The following is a 22,207-nucleotide window of genomic DNA, read 5'->3' on the forward strand; positions in this document are numbered from 1 at the left end:
TGCTCTCTCCCGGTGTAACCCAGGCGCATATACTACTGCTCTCTTCCGGTATAAACCAGGCGCATATACTACTCCTCTCTCCCTGTGTAACCCAAGCACATATACTACTGTTCTCTCCCGGTGTAACCCAGGCACGTATACTACTGTTCTCTCCCGGTGTAACCCAGGCACGTATACTACTGTTCTCTCCCGGTGTAACCCAGGCGCGTATACTACTGTTCTCTCCCGGTGTAACCCAGGCGCAAATACTACTGCTCTCTCCCGGTGTAACCCAGGCGCATATACTACTGCTCTCTTCCGGTATAAACCAGGCGCATATACTACTCCTCTCTCCCTGTGTAACCCAGGCACATATACTACTGTTCTCTCCCGGTGTAACCCAGGCACATATACTACTGTTCTCTCCTGGTGTAACCCAGGCACATATACTACTCCTCTCTCCAGGCGCATATACTACTGCTCTCTCCCGGTGTAACCCAGGCGCATATACTACTGCTCTCTTCCGGTATAAACCAGGCGCATATACTACTCCTCTCTCCCTGTGTAACCCAGGCACATATACTACTGTTCTCTCCCGGTGTAACCCAGGCACATATACTACTGTTCTCTCCCGATGTAACCCAGGCACATATACTACTCCTCTCTCCCGGTGTAACCCAGGCACATATACTACTCCTCTCTCCCGGTGTAACCCAGGCACATATACTACTCCTCTCTCCCGGTATAACCCAGGCGCATATACTACTGTTCTCTCCCGGTGTAACCCAGGCGCATATACTACTGCTCTCTCCCGGTGTAACCCAGGCGCATATACTACTGCTCTCTTCCGGTATAAACCAGGCGCATATACTACTCCTCTCTCCCTGTGTAACCCAAGCACATATACTACTGTTCTCTCCCGGTGTAACCCAGGCACGTATACTACTGTTCTCTCCCGGTGTAACCCAGGCGCGTATACTACTGCTCTCTCCCGGTATAACCCAGGCGCATATACTACTGTTCTCTCCCGGTGTAACCCAGGCGCATATACTACTGTTCTCTCCCGGTGTAACCCAGGCGCATATACTACTGCTCTCTCCCGGTGTAACCCAGGCGCATATACTACTGCTCTCTCCTGGTAAAACCCAGGCTGATATACTACTGCTCTCTCCTGGTATAACCCAGGCGCATATACTACTGCTCTCTCCCGGTGTAACCCAGGCGCATATACTACTGCTCTCTTCCGGTATAAACCAGGCGCATATACTACTCCTCTCTCCCTGTGTAACCCAGGTGCACATTGATGTAAAACCATCTGGCAATGCCAGGTATGTACCAGGGTCAGTGCACTACGTCTCTGTAAAGTGAATTTCAAGATGCTAGTCATTGGTTTTACAAAGTAGAAATGTAATTAGATGTAGACAGCGCTCATCCTTGAGGTCTATGAGAACACGCTGGGAAGTATTTCGGAGAAATAGGATTGCACCCGGTATGTGATTAGAGCCTTTGAACTTTGTGCCCTTGCAGCAAACAAACATTAGCACAATCCTTACTGCGTGGCACTGCTACCATTGCAGGCAAGGATCTCATATTGTATGCGGAAGCAGCCGCATCTTACTGGGCCTGACAATTAGTCGTTTCTGGAATACTTCAATTTCTCCAGCGGACGGTGCAGAAGTATCCTGATCGCAAACCTTGGGAAGGTACTGGAACGTTTACCTACGGTCTCTGGTTCTCGATGCTTGTACCAGACTGACAACATGCAAAGCCAAGTAAATAACTCTTCCATCATTACACCACAGGGTCTGTTAATCCATCGCTGTATGAATAGGTCATGATTAAGCAGTAAAATGTACACATTCACTTCCAGTAATGTTCCCGCATACAGCAGGGAGTATTTGGGTTACTGTATCCACCCCAAATTGATGGGAAGTAGAGAAGTCAGAGCTAGGAATCCCCACATTACCGCCATGCAGGGCCCTATCCAGGAACGGAGTATAGAGTGCGCAGACTACAATATGCAATACAGGTTGAGTCTCCCTTATCCAAAACGCTTGGGACCAGAGGTATTTTGGATATGGGATTTTTCCGTATTTTGGAATAATTGCATACCATAATGGGATATCATGGTGATGCGACCTAAATCTAAGCACAGAATGCATTTATGTTTCATATACACCTTATACACACAGCCTGAAGGTCATTTTAGCCAATATTTTTTTTACAACTTTGTGCATTAAACAAAGTGTGTGTACATTCACACAACTCGTTTATCTTTCATATACACCTTATACACACAGCCTGAAGGTCATTTAATACAATATTTTTAATAACTTTGTGTATTAAACAAAGTTTGTGTACATTGAGCCATCAGAAAACAAAGGTTTCACTATCTCAATCTCACTCAAAAAATTCCGTATTTCGGAATATTTGGATATGGGATACTCAACCTGTATTCTCCAATACAGTTCCAGTACTGAGATGTGTAAGATGCTCAGTAAGAGATTCCAGCGGTGCAGAAACATATGATCCTGGTTCCCATATATGAAGGCAGGAGACCAGCGGAGCAAAGCTTCCCAGGTGTCGGAATTGCAGCATCAGTCGGGCGATGTATGTACGGGTGTGGATCATAGTGCAGACAGTAACTAGGTCGACAGTCATTAGGTTGACCACTATTGGTCGACACCTGAAATAGGTCGACCTGGATAAGGTCGACATGAGGTGTGTGTGTTTTTGTGTCGTTTTCTTCGTAAAGTGACTGGAAACCCCAATTAGTGCACCGTGTCCGCTCGCCATGCTTCGGGCAAGGTGTCTCGCTACGCTTGGCACAGGTTACCGTTCCAAATTGTTGTCCACTTGGATCGTAATGTAAAAATATTTTTTTTTTAAAGTGAAAAAATAGGATTTTGGTACTTACCAGGTAAATCCTTTTCTTTGAATCCATAGGGGGCACTGGAGTACTCTTGGGATATGGACGGGCGTAGCCGAACAAAGGCACTGAATATTCAAATTTAGGACTCTCCCCCCCCTCCATATCCCCAAGTACCTCAGTGTACTTTGCCAGTGTTTTTTTTACTGAGCGAACAGGATATAGAGAGGTTGTCAATGGAGAATCCCTATAACATAACGGACAACCACAAAGTTGACCCGTAACCTTATTGTCAACTAAACAGTTGACCCCTTAACCGATAGAACTTTATAATTTGAGCCAATCGGTGAAAATGTGTTACCCTAAGCTCCTTTGAGCTTAATACCACCCAAGTAAAATTTGTTTACTAAGCTCCCCTGAGCTTAAAACAACCCAGGTAAAACTGCTCTGGGTGGGCGTCCAGTGCCCCCTATGGATTCAAAGAAAAGGATTTACCTGGTAAGTACCAAAATCCTATTTTCTTTATCATCCACTAGGGGTCACTGGAGTACTCTTGGGACGTACCAAAGCTTCCCTCGTGGGCGGGAGAGCTGTTTGATACTTGTAACAGTAGGCAGGCCAAAGCTAAATGCTGATGGCGCCACCATTCATAACTTGTAAACGTGCACAAACGTGGTGCACTGAAGGCTATGTAGCCGCGTCATAGACGCTCCACGACCCGCTGGGTCTGACATTCCCACAGAACCTGTGGGATGAACTATTACTGACGTAGGCGATTGTAACTTAGCCTTAAAGTAAGCCTGACTTGTAGTCATTATTATCCAACTGGATAATGTCTGCTGAGAAACTGGCTAACCCCAGTTTGCAGTATGATATATAACAAACAACGTATTCCTATCACGTACTGTAGACCTTCGGTACATATATAAACGCGTAACGCGTGTACCACATTCAGAATTTTAGAATGTGCTGTCCCCACAGGAACCACTATTGGTATATTGATGTGAAGACTACGAAAGCGGATTTCGTCCGAAGATCTGCTTTGTCATGAGAAAACTCAAATACGGTGGCTTGGAATACAAGGCACCCAAATATGAAAACAAAATCCTTGCCGAAGCACCCTTGTCGAAGCCAAGGCTAGAAGAAAAATGTTTTCCAAAGTGAGAAACTTAATCCCCATTTGTTGTAAGGGTTCAAAAATATGAAACTTAATTCCTATTTGTTGAAAGGGTTCCAAAATATGAAAACTAAGAAATCTGAACCCCACCTCAAATCGCCTGGCGCTGTAGGTGGGATAAATAGAGTCTGAGCTTTGGTGACACCTTGTAGAAAGATGTTTACAGACGTAAATAGAGGCAAACGCTTTGAAAATAAGTTTACCACACAGATACCTGCACTCTTAGTGCAGATGAACGCAGTTTTCCATCCCATCCCGTTTAACAGAATACGGGTACTTGAAATATGATGTTGGAAACTTCCGAGGTTTACAACCTATGTAAGCACACGAAATTTTTTAATCATGAGCTGCCTTAAGCGGCTTACTATTTCGTAACATGGTTGGTATAACCGATACTGTAATGCTCTATTTTTTTAAGAGGGCGGTCTGAACCCTCACCCCGTCAACCGTAGCTGCGGTACATAGATAATAGGTACATAGGTAACTATGGGTAAAAGAACGTTCCCTGATGTAACAGGTTGGCCGTATTATGAGCGGGCCAAGATCGTGTGCAAGTATTCCTTGAAAATTCGAGAAGTAAACTTCTTCGAAACCCATGAGATACCACCAGTATGACTGTGACGAACTGTCTTCTGATCCGTTTTGGCAACGAAGAGAGAAGCGGAAAATGGTGGAGCCAGATACACGATGCTGAATGACCCCATGAATGTGATGTACACATACTGAGCTTTTGTAATTGTGGCGAGATGCCATCATGTATACTTGAGGGTAACCCCCTTCTGTGGACTCACATATGAAACACCTTTGGATTTAATGTCCAGTTTTCAAGATCCAAACCCTGACGGGTGAGATCGTCTGTCTAACCGATGTCCACTCACGGATTGATGTCTTGACATTTTCACATAATGGCGTTCTGAGCCATTGAAGATTTGAGTTACCTGCCGCATTGCCATGTGGCTTCTTGGTTCTCACTGGCTGTTGAGTATGCAACTGCCGTTGCTTTGTTTGACTGCTTAAGGGCAGCGTGAGCCAGGCATGAAAAACAAAATTACATAAAACTCACGGTTGTTCCTCTCCACAGAAATCTTTAGTAAAAACGAAAGATTTATTCGTTATGAAGAGAAACCAGAGTCTATCCCTGGTCAGACTGAAAACGAATCAGTTATTGCATTGTAAAATGCACAGAGTTCTAGGACCTTTATCTATTGTATTGTAAAATGCACAGAGTTCTAGGACATTTATCGACAGCAATCTGTCGTGTTTTAGAACCTTTGCGTTGATTTTAACTACAAATCCTGACTCTCTGTGACTGTCGTCCAGAGAATACGCACCCTTGTCCCTCTGTGAGAAACGCGATTGAAAACACATCTTTATTCTTAATAAGTGAATACACCAATGTACCGCTAGTGTGCGTGTACCTTGTTCTTGCTGGTGTAGTAGGTAAAAGTCTTTGATTTACCGTATTTATAATCTTACCTAGGAATTGACATCGTTTAGACAGACTTAGATGTGATTGTTTTCGAACTTAATCTGCTACCGCAGTATACCTTAGTAGCGCAAGATAGAGGAACTTTGTTGATACATAGTTCTTATGTGAGATGAGCTATCATTCCAACATCACTTTGGTAAATACCGGAAGCGATAAGCAACGGAAGAAATGAAATGGTTAATGGTTGTGGCGATTTGCAAACGCTAGAACCTGTGATGAAGAAACCGGACTGGGTAAATACGCATTGTGAAGATCAAATGCAATTATACAATTTTGTGGCTCCAATAAGCAAAAACTAACTGCAGAAAATCCATTTCCTAACTGTAGTAAATGACTTGCTGATTGATATTGCAACGGAGCTGTTTGATTTTGCTCAAACAGAGGGGAATAAGTAACTTTGACTGTGTTGGCGTACTATTGCCTGGTTTATAAACCAGCAAAGACTAAATGACAACCTGCCAAACCGTTCGACAGAAGCAGTTTTGTACTGTAAGCTGTAAATAGCTGAGACATATATGAGTTGAAGTCATGAAACCTCGCAAATGTAACATGAAAAGACGCACTTCCACAATTGTAAAAGAGGTCATCAAACCACTGGCTTGCTGACTGTAACGTCCTGTCGTTACATTTCTTATAAAGGAATAAAACGCCGTTCAATTATACTGTATGCGCTAATGGCAGAATATCCTAAAGGGATAAAATGCCGTTACAAGTATATCAAATTTAGGAGCAAACAAGCTCTGGCCTTGTTGCGCTTAACTAGCGACAATGAAAATAACCGGCGTTAGCAGAAGCTTTACAGATATACTCTGCAGCTTCTTTTAACCGTGATCGGTATGGTTTCATACATAGATTCTATTGACCCAAATGTATCTGGAGTTTTTATAATGTTTGACAGAAACGCATATACCAATGGCGGATCGCGTCCTTTTGGAAACGATTATGTATGGTTGTCTAAAACCCCGCACTATCTGAGTGCTGGACTAATGTACCCTTCTCACTTGTAGTTATCGGTGAGATTTGACATAGAATCGTGCATTAAATTATAAGACCAGTGAAATAAACACTCTGGTACCCAAAGGAAAATTGTCACTTTGGAAAGATTGTCTTTTGTTAGCGCTGGCGGAGTTATTCCAATACTCCGATTACCGCTGTTTTAATTTGAATTGCCAATTAACATTTTTAGTCTGCACTAGAGCCTTATTCGCTATGTAGACAGACATCATAATAGGCAACAGACAGACACTTGCACGACTTAATAAAGTTATTATATGGCATATATATCTATATATATATGTTATTGCTGAACAGCATATTTATTAGGAAACTAAAGTGTTCTTTATGTGAAAAGCAGTTCACATGGGCATGAAACCCGAACCAAATTCCTACTAACACCCCTGCGCCTTCTGGTGGCTTAAAGATGTAGGGCAGGAATGTTCTAGAATCCTCCTGAACTAAAAATTCCCACTAACACCCCTGCGCCTCCTTGTGGAGTAGAGGTGTATGGGCGGAATGTTCTGGAATTATAACTGGAAAACCAGCAATGATTAAAATGGCCGTCATGCCATGCTTTCACAGAAAATCACAGTACAGGTTACCTGCTGCAGTTGTAATATAGGCTTAATAGCCTATTATACAGTTACTATGCTTAATAGCCTATTATACAGTGATAACCGAGGTGTAGGATACAGTAAAATATATGCATTTAGTCAATTAATATGAACACTGCCTGCAGTGTATGTTATTATCTTGCAACCTTAACCAAAAATAACAGAACACATGGTTAAACCTGCAATAGGTTATGCCACTGATAACCTATTGCCAGCCAAAGCCTCATATATATATTATATATATACCAAGTGTTTACACATATAATCACAGTTCATACTGATATTATAGACAGTTCTGCCAGCAAAAGCTTCATTATATATTATATATATATAAAACGTGCTGAACATATAATCACAGTCTCAGTCTACATTGTTTAAAGTGCTGCGCTGCTTGTCTATTTTGAACCCATGCAGCCTTTGCTGCTGCTATGGGTATTATTCCCCCTACCCCCCCCCCCCCCTGCATCCCCATGTTACCTGCAGCGTACGGGGATCGGGTGCAGGGAGAGCAGGAGAGTCTGTATCTAGCGCCGGGGAGCCGCCCGGAAGCTCCTTCCTACAGCAGTACACAGTGTCCCTGTGTCTGCGGTGTCTCTCTGGAAGAGTGGCCGGCGTCCTTTAGTGACGTGCGGCCGCTCTTTAGTACACGGGAGAGTCTCGGCGGCGTGTAGCGGTGCCGGGCCATCAGAGCAGTGAGAGCGGCCGGCGTCTGAGTGACGTGCGGCCGCTCTGCTTAGTTCAGCGCACGGAGAGTGTCGGCGGCTTGTAGCGGTGCCGGGCCATCAGAGCAGTGAGAGCGGCCGGCGTCTGAGTGACGTGCGGCCGCTCTGCTTAGTTCAGCGCACGGAGAGTGTCGGCGGCTTGTAGCGGTGCCGGGCCATCAGCGCAGTGAGAGCCGCCGGCGTCTGAGTGACGTGCGGCCGCTCTGCGCGTACTTCAGCGGGACCCGTTAGCGGCGTGTTCAGCGGCGGCCAGCTCCCTGTACAGTATAACACTTTCACACAACAGGGCGGCAGCGTGAGCTGACCGCCCTGACACCCATACCTTGCTCCATCCTGGCTGTGACGAGCTTCTCTCTGTAAGCTCCGTTTCAGCCTCCAGCTTCTTCACTCGTGTCTGCTGTAAGCTCCTTCTTCCAGCTCTTTGTCTCATCCTGGCTGTGACGGAACTTCTTTCTGTAAGCTCCGTTCAGCTTGCAGGAGACAGTGGCTGCCTGTGGCTGTGAGGGTGCTCTTTGTGAGGACCGACACGCCATGCGCTGCCTTATAGCGCCTGTGGCTGTGAGGGTGCTCTTTGTGAGGACCGACACGCCATACGCTGCCTTGCAGCGGCACCATCCCGGACCCAAGTTTTTCCAGAAACTGGGACGGGAAGTGTAAAAATTAAAAATAAAAATAAAAATAAAAATCTTCTGAAAAGTGGCCATTGCCACAAGCCATGTTCATGCTGTGAGCACCGAAAAAACACTGGCAAAGTACACTGAGGTACTTGGGGATATGGAGGGGGGGGGGGGAGAGTCCTAAATTTGAATATTCAGTGCCTTTGTTCGGCTACGCCCGTCCATATCCCAAGAGTACTCCAGTGACCCCTAGTGGATGATAAAGAAACACATTGGCCTTTTGATGTGTCGACCTTTGCCGTGTCGACCTAGTGACCATGTTGACCTAAAGACTGGATACTGTATGTACTGTAACTACAAAGTTACCGCAACAAATCACAAAACAGTGGAATTAGGGTTCGGGGGGATGGGGGTAGGCGTTATTCCTAATTCTAGCATCTCCCCACATCACACTTATGTACTTTTGATAATCACTCTTCCCTTTAAGTATCTACAGTCAATGTAATATAAAATAGTTGGGACATCGTGAAGTGGGTGAGTAACAATACATAAGAGGAAACACCAATTACACTTTAGGACCCTTTATGGCAACAGTGCAGCAGCAAATTACAAAATAATTCTTAATCTGGATTCCAGAGCAGAAATGAGGCAATACAGCACCTGCAGAGCGCTGTGTATACCTTCATTACAGCACCTGCAGAGCGCTGTGTATACCTTCATTACAGCACCTGCAGAGCATTGTGTATGACCGTCATTACATCACCTGCAGAGCGCTGTGTATAACTGTCATTACAGCACCTGCAGAGCGCTATGTATGACCGTCATTACATCACCTGCAGAGCACTGTATAGAACTGTCATTACAGCACCTGCAAAGCGCTGTGTATAACTGTCATTACAGCACTTGCGGAGCGATGTGTATAACTGTCATTACAGCACTTGCGGAGCGCTGTGTATAACTGTCATTACAGCACTTGCTGAGCGCTGTGTATAAGTGTCATTACCTGTCCCCCTGCATAAAACGCAGAGTCACCGGAGAATATTGCACCTCCGCCAGTGCGCCCGTTATGTACAGCTCGTAGGCACAGTATAAAGGAAAAGTCTGAACATAATAAATATATGTGTGCGGATGAAGCCTGAACACGTGGGGAGACTATTCCTCAGCCATGTCCTCTGGTTGGTCCTGGAAGCAGTGCGCGGTACCGTTGAGCAGGTCCACCAATAAGGAGAGCAGGTCAGAATGTTGCTCCTCCTCCTGGGGTGACAGAAGGGGGACTTGCTCCCTCAGGTGCCTGTCCACCATCTGGGCGAGCGTGCGATGCAGGTCCCGGAGTAACGTAATAGTCCGGCTGTCACTTTCCAGCTTCAGCAGATCCGAGTCAGAAATGGCGACCACCATCTGTTGCCCGTTTTCTGTAATAGACACAGGAGCGTAAGACACGTGGACCTGGCTGCTATGGAAACGTTATACAAATGAATCACCTGAGATTCCCATACGTCCCATCTCTGGCCACTAATGCTGTGACTCCCTCAGTCCCTCGTTCTATACAGTGTATTTACTGTCTACGTGGATTGACGCTTCCCTCATACGTGAGCTGTCCAGGAATCTATCACCAGTCCTGAGGCCACAATACTTACTTCTCATGGAGACCGAGGTGTCCGTCAACAGCAGGACCGCCAGTGGGTGCACCATGGAACTGTCCCGTACAAAGACGGCACCAGTAGACTTCATAGCCTGGAAGTAGGTGAGCCATGGTGAGCGGAAGGCGTGTGCATCCCTATAATACAAAACGCGGCGGGTTACGCAGTATAAACAAGTGGCCCTTATTTACAGAACAAACATAGAATGACATTTTATTCCAATAAGCTAGGACGCTCTCGCTGCCCTCTGAAATAATGGCTGTTAGTAAGGGCAGAGATCATGTGATCATTCCCAGCCAATGTTCTGCGAGCTCGCTCCTGATGACATCACAGGATGTCTCTCAGACAAGCACTGTGGACGCTCCTGCCTGGGCAGACATTAATACTAATAGATGGTTGGACGGCTCAGTCCATGAGGACAAGGCGGTGGTAAATACACTGACTGCGTGTTATGCGTGTTTGCTATATGGAATGTGTTGTGTGCCGCGTTACAGGTGTCAGGGGGAGGACAGCCGGCAGATCTGGCAGGAGGGGTGATGGAGTATTACCATGAAATAACTAGCAGAACGACCGTGCTACGAATAATCTTAGCGAGCAAAGAGAATTAATGTAGTAGGAGTTAGATGCCAAGTGCAGCAAGAGCCAATTGAAGCCAATGACACATTTTTGAAGGTTGAGGTTGTTCACCTGTTGACGGTGCTCTTATGAAGCAGGACGGGCCCAGCCTTTGTCTTGTAAACGAGGCTATTGGGACGGAACTTCCCACGGAGAACTTGACCACGTGCCACCTACAGGAAACAGAAGCAGCGCAGAGTTATGCCACTCATTGTAAGGGGTTACCGGACGCTCTAAAACAACCTGCTCCGTCATTGGAGGAGTTTCAGGTCACCTTCTTACTTGCCTGTATGAGTTTGGGGTACAGTCCGGCCATTAGAATTCCTTTCACCAGCTCATCCTGGTTACTAAACTGGTTGCATACAGCGTATTCACTCGTACATTCGTTTACATCAGAAACTAAGAACGCATCGCGTACATTGGTGGAAAACTGCGAGATGAGACCTGCGGGATACAGAGAGAGATGAGACAGAGACATCAGATATAGATACAGTATGTAATATCAGAATTACTAGGCCTAGGACCAGGCCCTAAGGACATGGAGCTAAAGCTGGTGGCATGCAGGTACAGGCTGCAGGAGGAGGGATCGTTTTCCTGTAGAGTACACCCTAGAGGGAGCCAGGCCTAATCCTGCCGTTTCTGTGCTTCCTGACAACACCAGAGTAGCTGCTTCTCATCTCAGCACTAATAAGGACTTCACATATAATGACGCCTTTCTGCTCCATTCCCTCTTTCCTCACCTTGGATGAAGCGCACATTTACACAGTCCACTCTTTCCTCACCTTGGATGAAGCACACATCTGGCCCTCTCTCCACCTTTTCTCACCTTGGATGAAGTGCACATCTACCCCATCCACCTTTCCTCACCTTGGATGAAGCACACATCTGGCCCTTTCCCCCACTTTCCTCACCTTGGATGAAGTGCACATCTGGACCTCTCTCCACCTTTCCTCACCTTGGATGAAGTGCACATCAACCCCGTCCACCTTTCCTCACCTTGGATGAAGCACACATCAACCCCGTCCACCTTTCCTCACCTTGGATGAAGCACACATCTGGCCCTCTCTCCACCTTTCCTCACCTTGGATGAAGCGCACATCTACCCCGTTCACTCTTTACTCGCCTTGGATGAAGCACACATCTGGTCCTTTCCCCACTTACCTCACCTTGGATGAAGCGCACATCTACCCCGTCCACTTTTTCCTCACCTTGGGAGAAGTACACATCTGACCCTTTCCCCATCTATCCTCACCCTGGATGAAGCACAGATCTGCCCCTCTCTCCACCTTTCCTCGCCTTGTATGAAGCACAGACCTTTCCTCACCCTGGATGAAGGGCAGGTCCGCCCCTCTCTCCACCTTGGATGAAGCACAGACCTGCCCATCTCTCCACCTTTCCTCACCTTGTATGAAGCACAGACCTGCCCCTCTCTCCACCTTTCCTCACCTTGGATGAAGCACAGAACTGCCCCTCGCTCCACCTTTCCTCACCTTGGATGAAGCACAGACCTGCCCCTCTCCCCTTTCCTCACCTTGTATGAAGCACAGATCTGCCCATCTCTCCTCACCTTGTATAAAGCACAGACCTGCCCCTCTCCCCACTATCCTCACCTTTTGTGAAGCACAGACCTGCCCATCTCTCCACCTTTCTCACCTTGTATGAAGCACAGACCTGCTCCTCTCTCCACCTTTTCTCACCTTGTATGAAGCACAGACCTGCCCATCCCTCCACCTTGTATGAAGCACAGACCTTTCCTCACCCTGGATGAAGGGCAGATCTGCCCCTCTCTCCACCTTGGATGAAGCACAGACCTGCACATCTCTCCTCACCTTGTATGAAACACAAACCTGCCCATCTCTCCACCTTTCACACCTTGTATGAAGCACAGACCTTTCCTCACCCAGGATGAAGCACAGACTGCCCATCTCTCCACCTTTCCTTACCTTGGATGAAGCGCAGATCTGCCCCTCTCTCCACCTTGGATGAAGAACACATCTACCCTATCCATTCTTTCCTCACCCTGTGTGAAGCACATATCTGGCCCTTTCCCCACCTTTCCTCACCCTGGATGAAGCGCAGACCTGCCCCTCTCTCCACCTTTCCTCACCTTGTATGAAGTGCAGACCTGCCCCTCTCCACCTTTCCTCACCTTGGCTGAAGCACAGACCTGTCCCTCTCTCCACCTTTCCTCACCTTTGATGAAGCGCAGTGCAGATCTGGAGAGCAGGTTATCTTCTATAAAGTCCTCCCGTGAAATGCTGTTCCGCCCACTGTAAATATCTTCCAAGGCTCGGAAAACCCGGACGAAGGCCAGATGGTCACTGCAAGCTTCGCCGCTGAATCCCGCCTTCACCTGAAAGCACAAACTGACCGCTCAAAGGTTCAGTCACCCACACTCACAACAAGTCATGCTTACAGGATTGCCTTGTTTCAGCTCTTTGTGTAAAAGCTTAGAGCACGGTTTGCTGCGTGGACAGCAGAGCAGAAAGGTTGCATCACCTAGGGTCTCACTTACCTTGTTAACCTCTGCCCTGTTCAGCAGACCACCGTGAAACGGGTCCTTGGTCAGACAGGAGATGATGATCAGCAGCGGGTGCAGGCAGCGGAATATGGAGGCCAGGACAATGGCTTTCGCCAGGCTGGGCTCAGTAGAGATACTGGCGATGCGATGGCCGAGTAACGTCAGCTCCTCCTGCTCATTCAGCACCACTAAGGTATAAGACGTGGGAATCAGGACAGTCAGCCGGTATGTCAAGGCCCAGCCGCACATGGGGTATAGATTATTCGACGCATTCAATTCACAACAGACACAAATAATGGGACAATCCCCGGCCTAAACCCATCGTCTCTGCAGAAGGAAGGGTTAGCCCTGGCCCCAGCCAGCCAAGCTGCACTGCAGTGAGTAGGGAACGAAGTAGGGATTTAAGCGAAGATGAACATTATCATACATGCACAATACATACAAGACGCAGCGGCACCAAGCGTATACATAACTGTCCCAATACGTACTGATCTCCTGCAGTAACCGCACTGCGTCTGCGATAGAGTGCCGGTCGGGACTCTCCAGGGCCTGGGAGAGAAACTCTACAGCCTGAAAGCAGAGGAGAAAGCCATTACGCCTGTGCCATAAGGCTGGACGCCAATACTCGCTCGTGTGCTCTGCAGCGCGCGCCTCACCGTCATCTCCGGCATGTGTATCTTGGCCTGGACTACCAGGTTTTCCAGGGGAGTGCGCAGAATCTCAGGCACCTGGAACGTAGGCATTGCTTGGTGCTGCTGGCGAGTAAAGAGATGGTACGAATATCCTGGCTGGCAGCGCCCGGCTCGCCCGCGTCTCTGAGTCACGTTGGATTTGGACACCCAGGTAGTTTCCAGGCACGAAACCTATAGGAGCAAAGCTGGGAATTGGTACATGGAGAACCCTGAATGTACACTGGAATGTTCCATCTATAACTGTAGAGCTGGTCTAGAAATCTATAGGCAAAATAATAAGATTTTACTCACCGGTAATTCTATTTCTCGAAGTCCGTAGTGGATGCTGGGAACTCCGTAAGGACCAGGGGGATAGACTGGCTCCGCAGGAGACTGGGCACTCTAAAAGAAAGATTAGGTACTATCTGGTGTGCACTGGCTCCTCCCTCTATGCCCCTCCTCCAGACCTCAGTTAAGGAAACTGTGCCCGGAAGAGCTGACACAACAAGGAAAGGATTTGGAATCCCGGGTAAGACTCATACCAGCCACACCAATCACACTGTACAACTTGTGATAACCATACCCAGTTAACAATATGAACAACAACTGAGCCTCAGTAACAGATGACTCATAACAATAACCCTTTAGTTAAGCAATAACTATATACATGTATTGCAGAGAGTCCGCACTTGGGACGGGCGCCCAGCATCCACTACGGACTACGAGAAATAGAATTACCGGTGAGTAAATTCTTATTTTCTCTGACGTCCTAGTGGATGCTGGGAACTCCGTAAGGACCATGGGGATTATACCAAAGCTCCCAAACGGGCGGGAGAGTGCGGATGACTCTGCAGCACCGAATGAGCAAAGGCTAAGTCCTCCTCAGCCAGGGTATCAAACTTGTAGAACTTAGCAAATGTGTTTGAACCCGACCAAGTAGCAGCTCGGCAAAGCTGTAAAGCCGAGACCCCTCGGGCAGCCGCCCAAGAAGAGCCCACCTTCCTTGTGGAATGGGCTTTTACCGATTTAGGATGCGGCAGTCCAGCCGCAGAATGTGCAAGCTGAATTGTGCTACAAATCCAGCGAGCAATAGTTTGCTTTGAAGCAGGAGCACCCAGCTTGTTGGGTGCATGCAGGATAAACAGCGAGTCAGTTTTCCTGACTCCAGCCGTCCTGGCTACATAGATTTTCAAAGCCCTGACTACATCCAGTAACTTGGAGTCCTCCAAGTCCCGAGTAGCCGCAGGCACCACAATAGGTTGGTTCAAATGAAACGCTGATACCACCTTAGGGAGAAATTGGGGACGAGTCCTCAATTCTGCCCTGTCCATATGGAAGATCAGATTAGTGCTTTTACATGACAAAGCCGCCAATTCTGACACACGCCTAGCCGAAGGCCAATATAGCATGACCACTTTCCACGTGAGATATTTTAGCTCCACGGTCTTAAGTGGCTCAAACCAGTGGGATTTCAGGAAATCCAACACAACATTAAGATCCCAAGGTGCCACTGGAGGCACAAAAGGGGGCTGAATATGCAGCACTCCCTTAACAAACGTCTGAACTTCAGGCAGGGAAGCCAGTTCTTTTTGAAAGAAAATAGATAGGGCCGAAATCTGGACCTTTATGGACCCCAATTTTAGGCCCATAGTCACTCCTGACTGTAGGAAGTGCAGAAATCGCCCCAGCTGGAATTCCTCTGTTGGGGCCTTCCTGGCCTCACACCAGTCAACATATTTCCGCCATATGCGGTGATAATGATTTGCTGTCACATCCTTCCTAGCTTTTATCAGCGTAGGAATCACTTCATCTGGAATGCCCTTTTCCGTTAGGATCCGGCGTTCAACCGCCATGCTGTCTTGGAACAGACAGGGCCCCTGCTGTAACAGGTCCTGTCTGAGAGGCAGAGGCCATGGGTCCTCTGAGATCATTTCTTGTAGTTCTGGGTACCAAGTTCTTCTTGGCCAATCCGGAACGATGAGTATAGTTCTTACTCCTCTTTCTTACTATCCTCAGTACCTTGGGTATGAGAGGAAGAGGAGGGAACACATAAACCGACTGGTACACCCACGGTGTCACTGGTGCGTCCACAGCTATCGCCCGAGGGTCCCTTGACCTGGCGCAATATTTTTTTAGCTTTTTGTTGAGGCGGGACGTCATCATGTCCACCTGTGGCCGTTCCCAACGGTTTACAATCTGCGTGAAGACTTCTGGATGAAGTCCCCACTCTCCCGGGTGGAGGTCGTGCCTGCTGAGGAAATCTGCTTCCCAGTTGTCCACTCCCGGAATGAACACTGCTGACAGTACTAGCACGTGATTCTCCGCCCATCGAAGAATCCTTGTGGCTTCTGCTATTGCCATCCTGCTTCTTATGTCGCCCTGGCGGTTTACATGGGCGACCGCCGTGATGTTGTCTGATTGAATCAGCACTGGTTGGTTTTGAAGCAGGGGCTCTGCTTGACTCAGGGCGTTGTAAATGGCCCTTAGTTCCAGTATATTTATGTGTAGTGAAGTCTCCTGACTTGACCACTGTCCTTGGAAGTTCCTTCCCTGAGTGACTGCCCCCCATCCTCGGAGGCTTGCATCCGTGGTCACCAGGACCCAGTCCTGTATGCCGAATCTGCGGCCCTCGAGAAGATGAGCACTCTGCAGCCACCACAGCAGAGACACCCTGGCCCTTGGGGACAGGGTGATCAACCGATGCATCTGAAGATGCGATCCGGACCATTTGTCTAACAGATCCCACTGAAAGATCCTTGCATGGAACCTGCCGAAGGGAATTGCTTCGTAAGAAGCCACCATCTTTCCCAGGACTCGCGTGCAGTGATGCACCGACACCTGTTTTGGTTTCAGGAGGTCCCTGACCAGAGATGACAATTCCTGGGCCTTCTCCACCAGGAGAAACACCTTCTTCTGTTCTGTGTCCAGAATCATGCCCAGGAAAAGCAGACGCGTCGCAGGAATCAGCTGCGACTTTGGGATATTCAGAATCCAGCCGTGCTGTTGCAACACTTCCCGAGATAGTGCTAGACTGACTAACAACTGCTCTCTGGACCTCGCCTTTATAAGGAGATCGTCCAAGTACGGGATAATTATAACTCCCTTCTTCCGAAGGAGTATCATCATTTCGGCCATTACCTTGGTAAATACCCTCGGTGCCGTGGACAGACCAAACGGCAACGTCTGGAATTGGTAATGACAATCCTGTACCACAAACCTGAGGTACTCCTGGTGAGGTGGGTAAATGGGGACATGCAAGTAAGCATCCTTGATGTCCAGCGACACCATAAAATCCCCCTCTTCCAGGCTTGCAATAACCGCCCTAAGCGATTCCATTTTGAACTTGAACTTCCTTATATAAGTGTTCAAGGATTTTAAATTCAGGATGGGTCTCACCGAACCGTCTGGTTTCGGTACCACAAACATTGTGGAATAGTAACCCTGTCCCTGTTGAAGGAGGGGAACCTTGATTATCACCTGCTGGAGGTACAGCTTGTGAATTGCCGCCAGTACTACCTCCCTTTCCCTGGGAGCAGCTGGCAAGGCTGATTTGAGGTAACGGCGAGGGGGAGTCGCCTCGAACTCCAGCTTGTACCCCTGAGATACAATTTGTACAGCCCAGAGATCCACTTGTGAGCGAACCCACTGGTTGCTGAAGTTTCGGAGACGCGCCCCCACCGCACCCGGCTCCGCCTGTGGAGCCCCAGCGTCATGCGGTGGACTTAGGGGAAGCGGGGGAGGATTTTTGTTCCTGGGAACTGGCTGCCTGGTGCAGCTTCTTTCCTCTACCCCTGCCTCTGGGCAGAAAGGATGCGCCTCTGATCCGCTTGCCTTTCTGAGGCCGAAAGGACTGTACATGATAACACGGTGCTTTCTTAGGCTGTGAGGGAACCTGAGGTAAAAAAGTTGACTTCCCGGCTGTTGCCGTGGATACGAGGTCCGAGAGACCGTCCCCAAACAATTCCTCTCCCTTATAAGGCAAAACCTCCATGTGTTTTTTAGAATCAGCATCACCTGTCCACTGCCGAGTCCATAATACTCTCCTGGCAGAAATGGACATTGCATTAATTCTAGATGCCAGCAGGCAAATGTCCCTCTGTGCATCCCGCATATATAAGACGACGTCTTTTATATGTTCTATGGTTAGCAAAATAGTATCCCTGTCGAGGGAATCAATGTTGTCTGACAGGGTATCAGACCATGCGGCTGCAGCACTACACATCCATGCTGAAGCAATAGCAGGTCTCAGTATAGTACCTGAGTGTGTATACACAGACTTCAGGATAGCTTCCTGCTTTCTATCCGCAGGCTCCTTTAGGGCGGCCGTATCCTGAGACGGCAGTGCCACCTTTTTTGATAAACGTGTAAGCGCCTTGTCCACCCTAGGGGATGTTTCCCAACGTAACCTGTCCGTTGGCGGGAAAGGGTACGCCATCAGTAACCTCTTAGAAATCACTAGTTTCTTATCGGGGGAACTCCACGCTTCCTCACACAATTCATTTAATTCATCAGATGGGGGAAAAGTCACTGGCTGCTTTTTCTCCCCAAACATAATACCCTTCTTGGTAGTAACCGGGTTAACATCAGAAATGTGCAATACATTTTTCATTGCAGTAATCATGCAGCGGATGGCTTTTGTAGACTGTGCATTTGTCTCATCCTCATCTACACTGGAGTCAGACTCCGTGTCGACATCTGTGTCTACCATCTGAGCTAGCGGGCGTTTATGAGCCCCTGATGGCCTCTGAGACGCCTGGGCAGGCGCGGGCTGAGATCCCGGCTGTCCCAAGGCTGCTGCGTCATCGAACCTTTTATGTAAGGAGTTGACACTGGGGGTCATTCCGAGTTGTTCGCTCTGTATTTTTTTCTCGCAACGGAGCGATTAGTCGCTAATGCGCATGCGCAATGTCCGCAGTGCGACTGCGCCAAGTAAATTTGCTATGCAGTTAGGTTTTTTACTCATGGCATTACGAGGTTTTTTCTTCGTTCTGGTGATCGTAATGTGATTGACAGGAAGTGGGTGTTTCTGGGCGGAAACTGGCCGTTTTATGGGTGTGTGAAAAAACGCTACCGTTTCTGGGAAAAACGCGGGAGTGGCTGGAGAAACGGAGGAGTGTCTGGGCGAACGCTGGGTGTGTTTGTGACGTCAAACCAGGAACGAAACTGACTGAACTGATCGCAGATGCCGAGTAAGTCTGGAGCTACTCAGAAACTGCTAAGAAGTGTCTATTCGCAATTCTGCTAATCTTTCGTTCGCAATTTTGATAAGCTAAGATTCACTCCCAGTAGGCGGCGGCTTAGCGTGTGCAAAGCTGCTAAAAGCAGCTTGCGAGCGAACAACTCGGAATGACCCCCACTGTCTGTTAAGACCTTCCACATATCCATCCAATCCAGTGTCGGCCCCGTCGGGGGCGACACCACACTTATCTGCCCTTGCTCCGCCTCCACGTAACCCTCCTCATCAAACATGTCGACACAGCCGTACCGACACACCGCACACACACAGGGAATGCTCTGACTGAGGACAGGACCCCACAAAGTCCTTTGGGGAGACAGAGAGAGTATGCCAGCACACACCACAGCGCTATATAACACAGGGATTTACACTATAATGAGTGATTTTTCCCAATAGCTGCTTATTATCCTATTTGCGCCTAAATTTATGTGCCCCCCCTCTCTTTTTTACCCTTCTTGTACAGGATACTGCAGGGGAGAGCCTGGGGAGCGTCCTTCCAGCGGAGCTGTGAAGAGAAAATGGTGCTGGTGTGCTGAGGAAGAAGGCCCCGCCCCCTCAGCGGCGGGCTTCTCCCGCGTTTTGTATAGCTTAGTGGTGGGGTTTTTTACACATATACAGTTTTCCAGACTGTATTATGTGTATATAGTGCCAAAAGGTATTCTTATTGCTGCCCAGGGCGCCCCCCCCCCCCCCCCAGCGCCCTGCACCCTACAGTGACCGGAGTGTGTGGTGTGCAGTGGGAGCAATGCGCACAGCTGCAGTGCTGTGCGCTACCTTAATGAAGACCGGAGTCTTCTGCCGCCGATTTCATCTCCTTTCTTCTGTCTTCTGGCTCTGCAAGGGGGGCGGCGGCGCGGCTCCGGGAACGGACGATCGAGGTCAGGCCCTGTGTTCGAACCCTCTGGAGCTAATGGTGTCCAGTAGCCTAAGAAGCACAAGCTAGCTGCAAGCAGGTAGGTTTGCTTCTCTCCCCTCAGTCCCACGTAGCAGTGAGTCTGTTGCCAGCAGATCTCACTGAAAATAAAAAACCTAACAAATACTTTCTTTCTAGCAAGCTCAGGAGAGCCCACTAGGAGCACCCAGCTCTGGCCGGGCACAGATTCTAACTGAGGTCTGGAGGAGGGGCATAGAGGGAGGAGCCAGTGCACACCAGATAGTACCTAATCTTTCTTTTAGAGTGCCCAGTCTCCTGCGGAGCCCGTCTATCCCCCTGGTCCTTACGGAGTTCCCAGCATCCACTAGGACGTCAGAGAAATAGGTGTTGGAGAGGGAGGGGGGGCAACAGGGCACCTCACCCCAACCCCCCTCAATTATTTGACAGGCGCCAGTCAATGTACTGGGTGACATCTAGGGTTACCATGGGCAGTGCTAATACCCCCTCCATCTGCTCCACCTCCTCTCCCACCACAGCCCTTCTCTGTCTGCCTCTTGGGCCCTCTTCCCCCCTGCACCCAGCTCCGACCCCTACACTGTTTGGCTAGTTACTCTGGGCTGGGCTCCTCTCTACCCCCTAAGCTCCATTTTCGTCCCTACACTCCGCCCCCTCCGTTGCGGCGGGTCTGTAAACGTTTTTCTCCTTCCATCACCCCGCCTTCAGGCTGTACACATTATTCCCCCTCCCTACAGCCCGCCTCCGGTCTGTACACATTATACACATTATTCCCCCTCCCTACAGCCCGCCTCCGGTCTGTACACATTATTTCCCCTCCCTACAGCCCACCTCCGGTCTGTACACATTATTCCCCCTCCCTACGGCCCACCTCCGGTCTGTACACATTATTCCCCCTCCCTACGGCCCGCCTCAGGTCTGTTCACATTATTCCCCCTCTCTACAGCCCGCCTCCGGTCTGTACACATTATTCCCCCTCCCTACAGCCCACCCCCAGTCTGTACACATTATTCCCCCTCTCTACAGCCCGCCTCCATAATTCTCCCTCCATACGGCCCACCTCCAGTCTGTACACATTATTCCCCCTCCCTACAGCCCACCCCCGGTCTGTACACATTATTCCCCCTCTCTACAGCCCGCCTCCATAATTCCCCCTCTCTACGGCCCACCTCCAGTCTGTACACATTATTACCCCTCCCCACAGCCCACCTCCGGTCTGTACACATTATTCCCCCTCCCTACAGCCCACCTCCGGTCTGTACACATTATTCCCCCTCCCTACAGCCCACCTCAGGTCTGTACACATTATTCCCCCTCCCTACAGCCCGCCTCCGGTCTGTACACATTATTCCCCCTCTCTACGGCGCGCCTCCGGTCTGTACACATTATTCCCCCTCCCTACAGCCCGCTTCCGTTCTGTACACATTATTCCCCCTCCCCCCACCCGCCTCCGGTCTGTACACATTATTCCCCTTCTTTACAGCCCGCCTCCGGTCTGTACACATTATTCCCCCTCCCTACAGCCCGCCTCCGGTCTGTACACATTATTCCCCCTCCCTACAGCCCGCCTTCGGTCTGTACACATTATTCCTCTTCTCTACAGCCCTCCTCTGATCTGTACACATTATTCCTCTTCTCTACAGCTCGCATCTGGTCTGTACACATTATTCCCCCTCCCTACAGCCCGCCTCTGGTCTGTACACATTATTCCCCCTCCCTACGGCCCGCCTTCGGTCTGTACACATTATTCCCCCTCTCTACAGCCCGCCTCCGGTCTGTACACATTATTCCCCTTCTTTACAGCCCGCCTCCGGTCTGTACACATTATTCCCCCTCTCCCTACAGACCGCCTTTGGTCTGTACACATTATTCCCCTTCTCTACAGCCCACCTCCGGTCTGTACACATTATTCCCCCTCCCTACGGCCCGCCTCCGGTCTGTACACATTATTCCCCCTCTCCCTACGGGCCGCCTCCGGTCTGTACACATTATTCCCCCTCTCTACGGCCCGCCTCCGGTCTGTACACATTATTCCCCCTCTCTACGGCCCGCCTCCGGTCTGTACACATTATTCCCCCTCCCTACGGCCCGCCTCCAGTCTGTACACATTATTCCCACTCCCTACAGCCCGCCTCCGGTCTGTACACATTATTCCCCCTCCCTACGGCCTGC

General features: G+C 49.0%; 1 protein-coding gene and 1 non-coding gene across 2 annotated transcripts in view; both read right to left on the bottom strand.

The window, feature by feature from the left end:
• Positions 1-5,045: 5,045 nt before the first annotated feature.
• LOC134931291 (U5 spliceosomal RNA) lies at positions 5,046-5,159 on the bottom strand. The gene has a single exon (XR_010179076.1). It is a non-coding gene; the product is annotated as a U5 spliceosomal RNA (small nuclear RNA).
• A 3,869-nt stretch (positions 5,160-9,028) lies between these two features.
• Positions 9,029-22,207, bottom strand: part of DHX30 (DExH-box helicase 30) — a 95,686-nt gene continuing 82,507 nt past the window's right edge. The window contains exons 12-19 of the mRNA XM_063924575.1: positions 13,896-14,102; positions 13,728-13,809; positions 13,234-13,427; positions 12,912-13,071; positions 11,005-11,162; positions 10,791-10,891; positions 10,101-10,240; positions 9,029-9,875 (exon numbers count right to left, since the gene is read on the bottom strand). Coding sequence (XP_063780645.1) covers positions 9,616-9,875; positions 10,101-10,240; positions 10,791-10,891; positions 11,005-11,162; positions 12,912-13,071; positions 13,234-13,427; positions 13,728-13,809; positions 13,896-14,102 — 1,302 coding nt within the window. The 3' untranslated portion in view covers positions 9,029-9,615. The remainder of the gene's footprint in view (positions 9,876-10,100; positions 10,241-10,790; positions 10,892-11,004; positions 11,163-12,911; positions 13,072-13,233; positions 13,428-13,727; positions 13,810-13,895; positions 14,103-22,207) is intronic.

The sequence above is a fragment of the Pseudophryne corroboree genome, chromosome 5 (assembly GCF_028390025.1).
Source record: "Pseudophryne corroboree isolate aPseCor3 chromosome 5, aPseCor3.hap2, whole genome shotgun sequence".
Classification (NCBI taxonomy): Eukaryota; Metazoa; Chordata; class Amphibia; order Anura; family Myobatrachidae; genus Pseudophryne; species Pseudophryne corroboree.